At 49.6% G+C, this 15,510-nt stretch overlaps 1 protein-coding gene across 12 annotated transcripts in view; it reads right to left on the bottom strand.

Moving 5' to 3' along the window:
* Positions 1–793: 793 nt before the first annotated feature.
* The window catches only part of LOC118510651 (nesprin-1), an 85,834-nt gene continuing 71,117 nt past the window's right edge, over positions 794–15,510 (bottom strand). For 7 of the 12 annotated variants that reach the window (XM_036052766.1, XM_036052768.1, XM_036052774.1 and 4 more), the window contains 8 exons: positions 8,532–15,464; positions 7,899–8,459; positions 4,873–7,820; positions 4,476–4,511; positions 3,293–3,925; positions 3,021–3,216; positions 2,126–2,199; positions 794–1,666 (listed from right to left, as the gene is read on the bottom strand). In XM_036052766.1, the coding sequence (XP_035908659.1) occupies positions 1,423–1,666; positions 2,126–2,199; positions 3,021–3,216; positions 3,293–3,925; positions 4,476–4,511; positions 4,873–7,820; positions 7,899–8,459; positions 8,532–15,464 (11,625 nt within the window). In that variant the 3' untranslated portion in view covers positions 794–1,422. Of the gene's footprint in view, positions 1,667–2,125; positions 2,200–2,781; positions 3,217–3,292; positions 3,926–4,475; positions 4,512–4,872; positions 7,821–7,898; positions 8,460–8,531; positions 15,465–15,510 lie in introns of all 12 variants that reach the window. The other 5 variants (XM_036052769.1, XM_036052775.1, XM_036052776.1 and 2 more) reach the window with 3 other exon arrangements.

Here is a 15,510-nt window from a genome sequence, read left to right as displayed (position 1 = left end):
TTATCAGACGAGTTATCGTGCACAGTGTCATCGGTCGTTCAAGAGTTGTAGCGGCAAACGAACGACCATGTACAATGATTTTTTAAATAACATTACGATTCCGGAGTGTTGAGCAAAGCCCAAGACCTTTCGAGGTTTTAGTGCCAAGTTAGAGGAATAAGAATCCTCTAGAAATGGCAGTATATAGCTCTCCAGATACTTATTATCTGTTGTGTTATCCACTCCCTGGTATCCCTGAACAAGGTGACGTGTGACAGCACAGATAAACCCGACTTGAAGAAGTCCTACAGAAGTACAGTTTCCTCTTGAAACCTGATACGTCTGTTGAGGATCCAAACGGCCGGAGTCTCAAAAAGTACTGAAGAATCCATTCGATATCCACGGAATGTTCTGGGTGCTGTTAGAAACTGGTATGAAAGGGATAAGCTGGACATTGGATAAAAGAGGTCCGGAAGAATAAATTGAGAATCAATGTGAAGAGGACAAAGTCCTCGCTGGTTGAAGGCTTTTCTGGTCGTGGTAGAACGATCGTGGTAGAACGTTGATTCGGATAGCAGCTTAGACAGGAAGATCGAAAGACGCCAACTATACAGGTGCCTTGCTCGCCAACTGGCTCCCTATCATCTCCGGTCTAAAAAACGAACTATCTACTGATCTTAAGAAGGACACCGATTATTCAAGTACGACCGAACATCTTAGCAGACAAAACAGCTCCAATATTTTCCCCCTAAACACCTGGCTGTTTTAATGAAGGTTCGGATATTGGGAACATAGTCACGATGCCACAATGCCATACTTTCCACTATATGTCTCATACTTTAGAATACTTTTATTACATCTCTAAAGTTGCTTACCTAAAACACGAAAATAACATAACAAAACCAGAGAAACAAGGAATCGCCATTGAAACTCATCCTGAAAAAATAAAAATGCTTCCATATACACCTTATACAGGGGGGCGGGTGTTAGTAGATTAAGGTTAGCTTTTCCCCTTCCGAGTTTATCGAACTGAGTGCCATAACTTAAATGGGAAAATGAAGAATGTTTTCTTAGCTTGCGAAGCAACAGAACCCGTGCTCGCACCCATTCGTTTGTCGTTGTTCTTTCGTTGATTTCGCAAATTGGAGTACGTGTCCTAGCCTAATATTGTATGTGCAATCGAAGCTAAACAAATCGCAGGCATCGGTGGGGGCCCAACGAGCGTACTACGATCGATACCCCTAATCTAATAAAAAGCTGTACAGATTATATGTACCACTAGTGTAAAGCGTAACTGTAAGTAGTTTTACAATATTGCCTCGCCGCTCCGTTTTGCGAGTAGAGTTATCCAAGGCTGTCTCATTTCGTTGCGAGTATCGAAGGAAGGGAGTTAGGATGGATGGGAATGAGGGAGTGTTCGGGCTGATCGACCACCGGCGGTCGCTAGATTGGTGGTGGTCCGTTCGGGTAGCGCAGCATCGGTTCCAGACTGCGGGCAAAGTTGTTGGCCAGCGAGCACGAGTACTCCTCACCGTGGGGCATGAGCGTGACGACACCGAGCAGCAATAACAGCATCGCCTGGATCGGCAACGAGGCACGTATGACACGGCCCAAGAAACGATAGCTTCGGGTAAGTATCGTGGTGTTGATGACATCGTCGTCGGCCTCTGTAGTACCCGTGCCAGCACTGTTGTGACAGTTTTCATCCGGGCCAAAAGAGCAAAAGAGGGAAAGTGGCGTTAGAATTTTTGTTTGTTGAATAGGTCTAGGGCACAAAAATGGACTAAACTGTACGCTAAACCCTGGAGATTGAATTTGATGCTTAAAACACTTTCAACTCGATATTTCAACTCCTAAGTTTGCATCCTTGTGTATGATTAGGATGTACTTAAAATAGGGAAAAAAATCCTAAGCTTTACTTTAAATACTCAAACTGTTACTTAAAAGCTGCTCATCACCTACATATCCTACACGCCTATTATATCTATACTCAGCTCAACATCTACTTAAAAATTAACTTTGCGAAAAAAAACAATTACGTGAACAATCACTACAACAATTATCTGGGATACAACAGCTTCTCTAACAATGTTGCTAACAAGTTAACTAAAAACAAAACAAAACACAACTAAACACTAATAATTACTTTGTACTGGAATCGTGTGCCGTCGCTTGTGATGGATGGTTTCGGGATCCGCTACCATCGCTTTGCTGGTGGCTCTATATGAGGTAATATAGGCAGTTTTTTTTGGTTTGTTTGGTGTTTTTTTTCAGAAACCGCGTGTCGAGGCAGAGCAGATAAGGTCAAAAGGTAAGTGAAAAAAAAGACAACAAAGAAAAGAAAGAGAGAAAATAATGTTGAATTAAAAAAGTCCCAATATCAGAGAGCATAGAACAGAGATCGAATGTCACACATAAGGTTGGTTGGTTGGATGGATGGATGGATGGAGAAGATAAGTGATGAGTTCTTGGGCAGAGGAGTTTGAAATTTTGAAAGGATCAACATCAACAACTACCAGGATGAGATGTTTTTCTTTTGCAGGTCCAACTGAGTGTCTGAGTACACGCGTCAGAGTTGCTGTTGGAGGCGAAGCTGAAATCCTTACAAACACACACACACAGACACACAACACACTGTTCGATGGTTGCTTTTGAACTTGATGGTGGCATACAGGAACTGCGCAGACACACACACATGATGATAGCGCATCACTCCGAAAGGGTAGATACGAAGGGGAGCGCTGGATGACTTGGCGAGCGGTGGTGGTGGTGGTTTAGGCGTGCGACAACTCAACTACTTACTGACACACTGTGTGCAACAGAAAACAAAAAGCCCGTAACCGTTCGGACTAACGGTGACGTTCAGACACGAGAGACGACCAGCCGATGACGAAAGCTTCGTTGAGCGGTGAAGAGTAGTAGTTGGTAGTAACGATGGTGGTTGGATAGGGTGGTGCGGGTGGTGGTGGTGGTGGTGGTGGTGGCAAGATGCTCTATTCTCAAAGAATCACACATCGAGATGCGTTCTCGCTTGCACCTACCTCCTGCTGATCTGTTGCCTGCCGGCGTCTGGCCTGCTGTCGGTCGACGGTCGCAAGGGACGTGGTCGAGGAGGAGGAGCACGGGACATCGGCCAGGCTGGTGCTGCTGTCATATCCCAACGATGCACCAATCTTTATGATGTACATCTCCACCAGACGACGGATCGAGTGGAAGCGCAATCGCAGATCAGTTAATCTAAAACCGAAGATCGAGCGTGCATTATTAGCAAAGTCTCGCCGCCATTTTGTTTCAGTCAATATCCTGCACTTACTTTGCGTACACCTCGTCAAACTTCTCCGACTTGTTCGCGTCCACGTACTTCGTTAGCTGGGAGGTCGTTTCCTGCAGGCTAACCACGCGCGGCTCACACCGCATCAGGTCGGCACGCAGCTCCCGGAACATGCGGTACTTCTTCTCCACCAGACGCTGATCGCTGGTCAGATCGATCGGTTCCGACGATTTGATCCGGTTCTCCGTCTGCTCCAACCATCCGCTCAGTTCGGCAATCGTACGATGGAACTCGCGGTTCTCCATCAGCGCACTGTTCAGGGCCGACTGCCAGCGGGAAGCACCGGTACAAACCGTATCCCAACGACGGTTGTTCTTCTGCAGCCGTTCGCGTAACTTGGTCGCACGGGCCGTGTCTCGGGTGTGCGTCGCCAGATGTTCGCCTACAATGTTGAGCGATTTGATGATGCTCTTGTGACTGTCGAGATCTAGCAGGAACTCGCGATGGTCCTGTATCGTATCTTCCAGCGCATCGATGTCGGACGGTGGGCTAGAGAGTTGGTTGCGTTGCGTCGATTCTGCCATCGCTAGCCATTGCTCCAGGCGCCACAGATCGTTATCGATCTGCTGCCAGTTACGGTTCGTACACAACGGACAGGTCAGATAGTCCGAATTGCTAATGGAGGAAAACACAGAGCTGTGGTTAACTCGAATGTTGTGGAGCGATTTTAACACACTAACGATGTGTAAAGTGTGCATGTAGTTAGTAGACGTTGGGACTTTTGCTTAACTCGTGGCGTTTTCCCGGCAGATGGCGTTGTCAAGAACAATGAGAAGTATCCAAGATTGACTGCAACTACTTAAACTCTAGAATGCCCGGATTGACCCTACAAATGGTTTAGGTGTGAGTGGCACAATAACCGGTATATTATCGGGTCCGTAACAGACTTCCAGCTGATTGAAAGTAGTGATTAGTATCAGAGCCAAACACTTAATCTGGACATCAACAAGTCTTCTTCAATCTAGCTTCTAGCAAAAGTATATGATACAAGAAGTATCTACAATCTAAGAATTGCAGTTAAAATAAGATAGAAAGTGATGTCCCTACTGGCAGGGGAAATTACTTCAAAAATCTTCCTTACAAACGCCTCCGTTTGATTAAGCCAAAAACACCACGGACTAAGTAGAAAAAGGCCCAACAGTGATAGTATAATAGCACCACTTACTGTACGCAGTTAAAATTGTAAGCATTAGGAATGATCCTGCGATGCGGCGAACAGACAGAAGAGTAACAGTGTAGGCAGATAGTCAGCAGATAGTAGAAAGTGTATAATAGTGAGTGTTTTCAGGCGCGCGTGTGTTTGGGTATTGCAAAGTAGTCCAATCATGGTTTCGACAGAGCGATAGATACAGAGAAAGAGAAAAGTTGGGAAGAAACATGAATAGAAAGTTTAAATGAATTGAATGTAACATGAGTAAAGCTGCAAAGAATTTGGAAAGATCTAAACGATCAGTTAATGGAAGATCCTTTGGGGACCTCCGAAATGTGGATGATGCGTGCAAATGTTTTGCGTTCTCTAGCAACACGGAATGATTTGGCTTTGTGTGTGTGTGCGTACATACCTTGATTCCTCCAGCTGTTCTTGCTTCTGTTTCCACTCAGCCAAGAGACGGTGGTACCGTTCCGTTTCTTCCGTCACACGCACACTAAACGCTTCCTCCGGCGTCGCATGACATTCGGAGAGTAGCAGCGTGTTCAGATGTTTTATCAGCTCGATCGATGATTCGCAGGCGGCCGAAGCCCTCGACACGTTCTGCGTCGTGGACACAAAGTTGTTCGCATTGATGGCTGAGATTGCTTCCTCCAGCTTGCCCAAATTGGTGGCCGCTTCTGCGAGGGCCGTTTCGAGTTGATAGCGGTACGCGTCCTTTGCGGTGATCGATTCACTGCGTTCCAGGCGCAAAGTGTTCACCTGCACTGCTACCTCCTTTTCATGGCGCACTTCGAATGCTTCGGTGGCCCGAGCTAACAGCGCATCGAGACGTTCCTTCAAACCATTACCGAGTTGATGGTACTCGCCCATCTTCTGCCGAATGTCCTCCGTTAGCGTTCGGTTGGCGGAATGTTGCTCGATCAGATTCGCACCCAGCGAGTCCTCGTGTTCGAACAGATTCACCACGAGCAAAAGTTCGTTGTGCAGTTCGCGCAACCGTTGGATGCGAGTTTCCGCCGACTCCGGACCTTCGACAGTTTGTTCCGGCGGCAGATGTTCGATTTGGGTCAGCTGTACGTCGATCTGCGTGAGGGCCAGGATGATTTGTTCGTACTTTACCACAAACACGCCCATCTCTGACCGACAGCGCTCTAGATCTTCCCGCAAAGCATAAAGATCCGGTTGCAGTCGTTCCCAGAGAAGCAACATTTGATGTACTGGGGTCGTTAGGAATCGTATACCCTCACCCGAAACGAGATCATTCTGTACCAACGATATGTATTCCTTGCGCAGGCTTAGTCGATGTGCCTCTCGCACCGCAAGTTCATTCAGCCGCACATCAATGTTTTCCATCTCGTGTGCCAGCTGTTCGCCGTGGAAGGAAGCGATCGAACGCTCCAGGCGGCGAATGTATTCGTGCTGCTCGTGTACCCAATCCCGGTACTCTAGACCCTTCTGCAGACTCACCAGCGTGACCCACAGTTCCATCAGATTGCGCTTGCGACTGCCCGATATGCGACACACCTTCTTCCATCGCATGTCCAGATCGTTTGCGTCGCTCTGGATGCTGCGAATGTTGATGTTGACGCAGAACGATTGCACGTCCAGGGCGACCAGTTCGCACAGGTTCAGCACTTCCGCCACATTGCCACTGTTGCCCTCGATCGAGCGCTGCAACTTCTCGTAATCGTCGAGCAAATTGTCGAGAGTCGTCTGTTCCAAACTTTCCACCACGAAAGGTTTCCTGAGTTCGCGCTCGATCATCAACATCCACGACTTTAGCTCAGCGATACGCGTTTCCAGCGTGCGCATTCTGCTTTGCACCGTCGAGGATGTCTGGGTGCGGTTCTTGCACAGTCCGGTTAGGTAAATCCATTCCTTTTCCAGTATATCAAGATGGTTCCCGATTTCCTCATACTCTTCCGATGTTGAGCAATGGCCCAGAAGATCCTTGCCCACCGTCATCAACCAATCTCTCTCCCACTCCTTAAGGGCCATCTCCTGACGCAGCGTGTCCTCCATACACTCGATGAACGCTTGATTGTCGGTGCACGACTCGTATTTCTCAGGATTCCGCAACTTCAGCTCATACTTTTGCATCCAATCCATCAGCAGCTGGTAGTGTTCCTGGAACAGCTTCTTCTTGTGGGCCAATGCTTCGGTTCGCTTCACCAGCAGTACGATACGTTGCTCCAGCTTACCGTACATCTGCCACAACGTCCACACGCGTTTATGAAGTCGCTGCACGTCAAACATGCTGATGCAGGACTTAAGCTCTTCGTGCAGATGTCCCATCTCTTCCAGCTTCGCACGCACCATGTCCAATCGAACGTGATGATTTTTAATCAGGTTCAGCCTCGCCTGCACACCGCTCACACGATTGTCCACGTTCGGATCGGTCGTATTGCGCTGCTCTTCCGCCTCCAGCTTGTCCAGATATTGTTCCAAATCCTGCAAATGGTCCTCCACCTCGTACGATTGTTTTGCAAAGCGGCCATGCAGCTCGTCAATGCTGAAGAGGAAGTTTTTCCACGTTTCCACATTGTCCTGCAGCTTAACGACCTTCTCCGCAATCTTGCCCTGCTCGCTGCGCATTCCGACCAGTGTGCATTCGTCCTTCGTATACAGCGTCAGCTGCGTTAGCTCTTGATTCATGGCACTCAAATCACCCTCCAGCCGGGGAAACTGTTCCAGCAATCCATTCACTTTTTCGATCAACTTCGGCAACTCGCGCAGATTGATGTACTCGAGCTGGAGTGTGAACTTTTCGCGCTCAATATTAGCCAACGCTTCGTAGAGGTTTCTGCCGAGCGTGCGGAACTTTTCCCAGTGCCAAAGACGGTTGTCGATCTCCGTGATTCGCTCTAGGTATCGATCGATACGATCGGTGTGCAGTTGACTTAGCACGTTGAAGCGCTCCACCAGCCGGACGTCGATTTTGTTCTTCTGGAGTAGCATTTTGCGCAAGCTAATCAGCAGCATCTTAACAAGCAAACACTGTTCACGGTGTGCCTTTAGCTGACCGTAGTCGCTAGGCAGCGGCTCGGACAGGATGGTCATTACGAATTGCAGATATTCCTGCCAGAAGTCCAGCAACCGTTCATCATCTTCCGATTGCGTTACCAGCTGCTGTACCAGGTCCTGATACTGTTGGTACGTATCCTGCAGCAGATTCTGCGATACGGAATGGAAGTTCTGTAGATTGCCATTATCATCCGCTTGTTCGCGGTCGCGTTGAATGTCCTTCAGGCGCGCTATCGTTACACACAGGCTTAGCATGTACGAGCGAAGATCCACGACTTTGTTGTACAGATTTTCGTCGGCCGTACGCTGCGAGTGTGCCGATTGCTGGAGGCTCTGTGGAATAAGACCAACAAAAAAAAGATAGTAAATGACGCGTGTGATGGGGGTTTGAGAATGATCCACTCTACGTACCTCATGAATGCGATCCAACAAACCGCGTGAGCTTTGCACCACACTGGCCTTATCTGCCCGTGCTTCCTCTCGCTCATGAACTCGGTTTCGTTGCTCCACAACATTCCGTTCGATGTCCTCCAGCTTCTTGCTGCATTCATCGATCTCCGCCAGCAGCGTGTCACCAACATTGAACCCAACCTGCTCGTTTATGTCTCCGATCAGTTTACGCAGCTTCTCAACCTCCTGACGTTGATCGAGCAGTGCCTGCTGGTACACCTCCACCTGGGGCAGATCCTGTAGCCGTTGCAGGTCGTCGTAATCCGTGTACTCATGGTTTACCCAATCCTTCACCGTTTCACACACATCGTGATAGTGTTGCCACAGCTTCACAGCCTTATCGTAGCGATCGCAAAGTTCGCGCAAGTTCTCGCGCGTACTTTCCCAAACGATGCTTATCTGTTGCACTGTTTCCTGGATCTCGGCCGAAACACTTTCGTCCGACGTTTCGACCAGCGGTTGGGCGTACGTGTTGAGATCTTCAATCATGCCCTTTCGGCTTTCAATGTCCGTGAGAAGTGTCTGTAAAAGGGAGGAGACATGGAAGAAATCGTTATTCGAGAGTTTGCAGCCAACGGTTCTTAGGATACTTACATCTAACCGTTCCGTAGCTTTCAACAGCCGGTTGTAGTCAGCGCTCTCCTGCAGCTGCAACAGCTCCATCATAAACTCCGTCTCCTGTACATGCTCCTGAATCATGTCAAGCTGATGGTGGAACTTGTTCCACAATGCCAACCGATTCCTTAGCAATGTCTGCACCTCGTCCGACCGTCGCTCCAGATCGCTGTGGACGTTCTGCAGCGTGGAAAGATCTCGTTCCGTTTGCAGTGGCGATACCGACACCTTCAGGTTCATCGGGAGTGTGTGAAGCATCTGCCGAAGGCGCATCAACTCACTCCAGCAGGGGCCCAATGAGTCCTGGCAGTTTTTACAATCCACCAGCGCTTTCTCGATAGCGGAACGTTTGCCATTCACACTACCGCCGCATTCATCCAACACACGCGCAATGTGTGTGAGTCGTTCCTCTTGCGCTTTGATGCCGGTCTCAATATCTTCCAGCCGGTGGTAGAACAGTTCGGCCGCATCCAACTCTTCCGAGATCTGTTGCGACAGATGGCGCGATATCTTGAACACGGCACTCGCCTTCTCGGTGTTACAGTCCAGATCCAGGGCAAACTGGCCCACGAGCTCGGTATCGATCAGCTGGATGCGCGTCTTGAGCGTCTGCATCCGTTCGATGTAGGCGTACAGATCTTCCTGGCTCTTTAGAACCGCTTTGCTGCTGTCGAACTCTCGCGCAATCTCTTGCAGCTCTTGCTCGATAAACGCAAGCTTATCGCCAGGCGGTGTACCCTTGGTTTTCATCGAGTCCGCAATGCTGTGCTGGATGTCATCGATACGGTTCGAGACGGCGCTCCAATCTTCCAGCAGCTGGCTGTGTAGCTGTCGCTGAAGTTTCTCATCCGTCACGGTAATGGTGCGCAGTGCCTCGCCGAACGTATCGCATGCGGTTTTGTACACCTTGTTGTTCAACACCTCGTACTGTGCCTTTATTTCCCAGAACGTGCGCATATCGTCCACCGGCGTTTCCGAGAGGTTCTCCTTGATCGTGATATTCGCCAGCTTTCCTTGACACACATCGAGCCAGTCAACCAGTCGATCAGCCTGAGCGTTGTACCGATTCCACTGCGCCTTGAATTTGGTGAGCAGATTCAGATACAACGATACCTCCTCCTGAAGTTGCATAGCCACCAGCAACGCTTCATTGCTTTCCCGCTCGACGGTCGGTGCGGAGATCAGTTCGTGCATGTCCCGTGCCATCTCGTGGTGAGATCGCATCTTCATCAGGTGATTCGCAATGTCCTGCTCCAATGATTCGTACATCGTGATGTATCGCTCGTAGTCCTGCGACGAAACATTGCTCAGGTCGGGGACACGCTGTTGCGCTACCTGAAGCCATTGCTTTTCGGCCAACATCTCCTTCTCCAGAACGGTCCAGCGAGATGCCGCAAGGGCAAGCTTTCCGGCCCGATCAACCGCCCGCTCCAGTATTACCTTCGTGCGGTTGTAGAGGGAAGAGTGCAGCTCAGCGTACTTTTGGCGAGTCAGCGGATCGAGATTGGTTTCCAGCGATTCCAGAATCGCCTTGCAGTGGTTCAAGTTGACGAAGAACTTGCGATACCGTTGCATCTCCTCCTGCAGCTCTTCTAGCGAGTTGGTCACAATTTCGTTTTCGATAAACACTTCCGCCGTTGCCGTTATCTCCTGGAACTCTAGCAACGTTTGTTCGTACTCGTCCGCAAGACTGCACAGCTGTATCAGCTTGTTACGCTCCAGCACAAGTCCATTCTCCAATCGACGCATCTGGTGGGTGATTTGATCCAACTCGAGTTCCGTTTTATCTTCCAATTTCACCTCGCCATTGTTGAACAGCTTCGCCGCAGACAGCAGATTTTGACAGTTCGTTTGAAGTTCTTGTATGACGCCAAGTTTACCGCTAATGGGCATCGTGTCGTTCGCAATAACATCGTTGTAGGAACTCTCCAACATTTCAACCGCTTTGCCCACGTTACGTACGTCATCGCCAATCTTACGCCTTTGGGTGGCATGGACATCGATCGTCTGCTCTCCCTGTGCGACACTTTGCTCCAAAGCCTTCACCTGGCGCAGCAAATGATTCAGACACTCATCCACCTCCTTATTCTGTACGGTCTTGGAGCGTTGCACGTACGTTATGATTTTCACGATATGCTCTTCGATGCGTATCAACCGAATCTTGTACACACGGAGCAGTTTCGCACGATCCACGCTCTGTCCGTCGTCCACGTTTGCCTGCGCTACGCTCATTCCCTCGTCGAGATCTTCCAAAGATTTGACCACAGTTTCCACCACATCCAACAGTAAGTGTTGCTGCGCAATCGGATCGTTGTCGTTCTTCTGTAGCAACTGTAGAATCTGTTCCAGATCATCATTTGCAGCTGCCTCATCCTCTTCCTCCAGAAGACTCGAAGAAGTGCTCAAAATGTGATACTCATTGCTCCGTTGGGGAATCTGAGCCTCTTCAGCAGCAGCAGCAGCAGCCGACGCAGCCAGTGACGGAAGTTTCATGTGGACAAACATTTCATTAATGTCCTGCCACGGTATCACCCGGTTTTCGGCATAGTTTTGCTGTGACTTGATGATCGAGAAGCAATCGGATAAGCTTAGCTGCAGATTTTGACTCTGCAGACTGTCTAGTGATTCGTTGATGGGGCAACTGACAGTTGTTACCGGTTGCTCCGGTTGGAACGAGGACGATGTGGTACGTTCTTCAACCGTTCCAAACGATGGATCAATGTTGACCTGTATGTTCAAGCTGACATCTCCCTGGCCGTCTGGACCTTTGCCGTCGGTGATGATGGTTTTCGTTACGGTTACTGATTCGTTTCCGCTCGATCCTGGCAACGGTACACCACCGACGGCACTCGTGCTCGGCACCATCATCTGCGTACTCACTTCCACCTCGATCGGGATCGATTTGTCCTTCGATTTCTTTGCTTTCTTCGACTTGGATCGTTTGCTGCTTTCTTTCTCCGCCGGTGGTAAAGGTTTCTCTTCGTCATCTGCCTTTACAGGAGTTTGCTCTTGCTTCGTTTGCGTACTGATAGTCACAGTCTCGGTAATCTCCGTTACTGCTACGGGGGTAGTTTGAGCATCAGATTCCGTTGTTGGTACTACAACCGTTTGCATATCTACGCTCTCCAATGTCGGCGCACTTTGGGCGACCGTCTGTATCAGGATTTCGTCCTGTATTTCGTACTTCGGAGTTACAACCGGCTCTGTCTCCACAGCGTGCATGGGGCTCGTTTGCATGGATGATTCCGAAGTTAGAACAGGCTGTGCAATGGATGGTTTCTCATCTCCCATCTCGGATAGTTCTGCAGACGGAGAGTTTCCACGGTCCTCGACCTGCACAGCATCCGTAGCGACATTCGCATCCTGTACATCGGGGAAGCTTGTTTGGGCGCTTTCATCCGCCCTCTCAACTTCTCCGCTCGGTTCCGACGTAATCGCGTGCTCGGCAAACTGCACCGGACTAGTTTGCGCAGATTGACGCTTGAACAACGTTTCCGGATCAATCACATCCTTCACTATCTGCCCTAGTATGGGACCCACGATCTCTTCCGTACTTTCAGCCTGCTGTTGTGTTTCTTTCGTTTCAACTGGGACGGTTTGGTTTGCCGTATCGACTGTATCGATCGGACCGCGACCAACAACGCTCGATTCGTCTTCCACCGGTAGGTCCGTTTGTGCTTCCTGTTGGACCAATTCCAATGGTTGCAAGGTTTGCGTCTCAATTTCGATTGCTTCCACAACTGTTGTCTGTATCTCTTTCGTCTCTTGCTCGGTGACCGTCGGTTCCTCCTCCACTATCAACGGAGAGGTTTGTTGGGAAGTGCGCTGAATCTCCGGCTCGGGAGATGTCTGCATTGATCTTTGCTCCGAATCGATCGGTACCATCAATCGCTCGGATGTGATCTTCTCAATTTCCACATCGGTTGGATCCTGCTGGGACGATGCCAGCTCGATCGGTGTCGTTTGCTGCTGCACATCTTCCGTATAGATCGCTTCCATCACCTCCGTAGGCACAACGATCTTCTCCTGAATTGTTATCGGAACTTCAATCATCTCCGGTTCGACGGCTTCTTCCATAACGTTAACTGTGCTGACCTGGGGTTGATCATCCTCGGTAAAGCTTTGATAAGAGTCAAACCGTTGCTCCGACTCTTGTGCCTCAGACAAACGACCATCGGTACGCATCGGTTTGCCTCCCTCAGGTATTCCTCCGGCCGGTTGATCAGTATTGCTAGCCTTTTCGTTTTCGAGCTTTCCCTTCTTTTTCTTCTTGCGCTTCTTCTTGCCCTTGTCGTCATCGTCCGGTTCACCCTCAGCGGTGGCCGTTTTATCCGCCTCATACCCTGGATCAACGTCAACAGCCTTCAGGCCCGAAATTTCGGCAAACTCAACCGATTCTGGTGCATCAGCAGTTTGCAGTTTGTTATCGTCAATCGATGCGACTTCGGTCGATTTTATCTCGATCAAACTCACGCTTATCTTCTTCGTTTCGGCTGGATCCACCGTCATCGAGACCTTGAGCGAAGAGCTCTGTGTGTCACCGATCGATGCAACCTGCACCTGTAGATTCTTTTCATCATCGATGGCACTTATCACCGGTTCGGGGTCTTGCTTCACTAACATCGTGTCAGTGAACGGTTCACTTGGGAGTTCCTCTATCGTGGGACCTTCTTTAGGTGCTTCTGCGTCACCTTCTACAATAACGCGTTCCACAATCGTAGTCACATGTGTCACCTTTTCGATCACTACCGTTTCTTCGGGCTGACCATCATCGTCGTCCGCCGCGCCTTCAATCTGCTCCACCTCCATCGGAACCTCGATTACTTCTTCCGTTGTTGTTGTTTTAGTGATCAGCACAGTCTCCACTATTGTTGTACAACTGTCTGAGTCTTCGATTGTATCGGTGGTACGTGTGATCGTAGTTTCTACCACAGGTTCGGATCGTAGAGTGCTAGTTTCAATAACTTCTAGCGTTGGTTCACTTGTTGAAACAGCAGCAACAGCACTTCTTTCCGTTTCAATTGGTGCAATTTGTTGTGTACTTTCATCGGCCATCTTGGTGACAGTTGTTTCCTCAAGGCACACCGGTTCTGATGCTGGAATATTCATCTCTGGTTGAACGATTTCTACCGGCACCTCGATAGATTCACTCGTCGTCACAGGTACACTCACAACACTGACTGCCCCTTCAAGCACGATAGGAACCTCAATCTCCTGATCTCGATCGACTGCTACATGTTCCTGTGGCGCATCTTCCATTACTATCGGGACAACCGTTTCTAAGCCAGCATCTCGCTCATCCGCTTTCATAACATTCGGCTCTATTTGGATGTAGTCTGAACCGCGTTCCGGACTCGTTGGCCATAGTTTCTGTGCCTCTTCGCTTTCTTGTCGATTTACCGGTTGTTCCCCTACTGCACTCACCACTTCATGCACCGGTGACATCGGAATCGTTCTTTCCGCACCTGTACTACTACTACACACATGTTCCGACGGTGGCCAGATGTCTTCAATCGATACGACCGGCCTTTGCTCGACCGGTTCCCTTAATTCCCCGCCAGCTGTAAGTGGTTCGGTAAGGCTTAAGAAATCGATTGCAACAGCAACTTCGGTTGGAGCGGCAACAACTGCAGCGTCAGCGCCTAATAGTGTACTAGTACTAGTTTGTGACTCAACGATAGAAGCAATCAACTCTACGGGTGCGATTTGAGCGTGTGATTCGAATACCTGTGGCGGTTCTTCCGGCTGCTGTACAGCAGCAGCCTGCTCATCATCGGTCGTTTGCAGCGTCTGCTCCAGCACTTCCAGTACCTCGGCCACAATTGTCTGTGCTGCTTCCTGCACCGGTTGCGGTGGAGACACACTGGCCGTTAGCGGTGGTGAGGTACTACTAGCTTCTATCGCTTCATCCTTTTCTCCGCCACTTTCTTCCAGCACTACGTCAACGCCTTCCACTTCCACAACTACGTCCTCTTCGGCGGTGATTGCCCGTGGTTCGGTCGGCTGTTGCTCTGTCAGATCTAGCGAGGTAACGATCGATGCCTTACCGGTGGTCGTCGACTCGATGGATTGCGCCGTTTGGACCACCTTTCGGAGTGTTATCTTCTTCGATCCGTCCCGATTCACCACAATCTCCGTGGTCGTATCGTCCGGTTCGGTAAATGTGGTTTCGAACTGTGTCGGGATATTCCTCACCAACAGCTCCGAGGAACGGTCACTCTCGCGTCCTTCTGCCGGCTGTGTGTACTTTGCCTCAACCACAACGGATTCGTCCAGCTGCTGATCGGCTATTCCGATCGATCGTGGTACGTTGGAGATCTGTACCGTTTCACGTCCATTAACCACCGACTGAATGATCAGTATATTGTCGGTAGTGTGCTGTGCCGGGGTGGCATGTGTCTGAACGGAGGATTCTTGAGTGATCACTTCCGCAACAGGAATTTGCACTTCACTCTTCACTATGTCCAGCGTCGGCACCGGTTCGATTGATGTTAGCGGACTTGTTTGACTTTCGATGTCAACCGTTTGCGGTTGGATCGGCTGTTCGACCGGGTGCAAATGTTCGGTAAGCCGCTGAATATTGTTCTCCAAGATTAAAGCCTTCTCGCGCAGAATACGTATCAACACCGTCAAGTTCTCCCGTAGCGTCGTCGTACGATCGGTTACATCTTTGTACACAAGGTACGACGCGGTCTTGTCTAGCACATCCTTCAGATATTGTTCCTTTTCGCGTAAATCGTTTAGGACTGCAGTCTCCTCCGCCATTCGCCGTTGCATTTCTTCCTCCGTGCTGCATTCGGTCACCTCCATCAGGTGTATGCTGGTGCTTGAGAGCCATGTTTCGATTTCCTCCAACAGCTCAAGATAGTTTCGAACTTCCGCCTTACGCTGTTCTCGTTGCTTTAATGTTTGCTACAAAAGGGAAAGCAAATAAGTTATTGCACACCATCCTACCGCC

The sequence above is a fragment of the Anopheles stephensi genome, chromosome 3 (assembly GCF_013141755.1).
Source record: "Anopheles stephensi strain Indian chromosome 3, UCI_ANSTEP_V1.0, whole genome shotgun sequence".
Lineage (NCBI taxonomy): Eukaryota > Metazoa > Arthropoda > Insecta > Diptera > Culicidae > Anopheles > Anopheles stephensi.
This window is presented reverse-complemented; position numbering and strand designations above follow the sequence as displayed.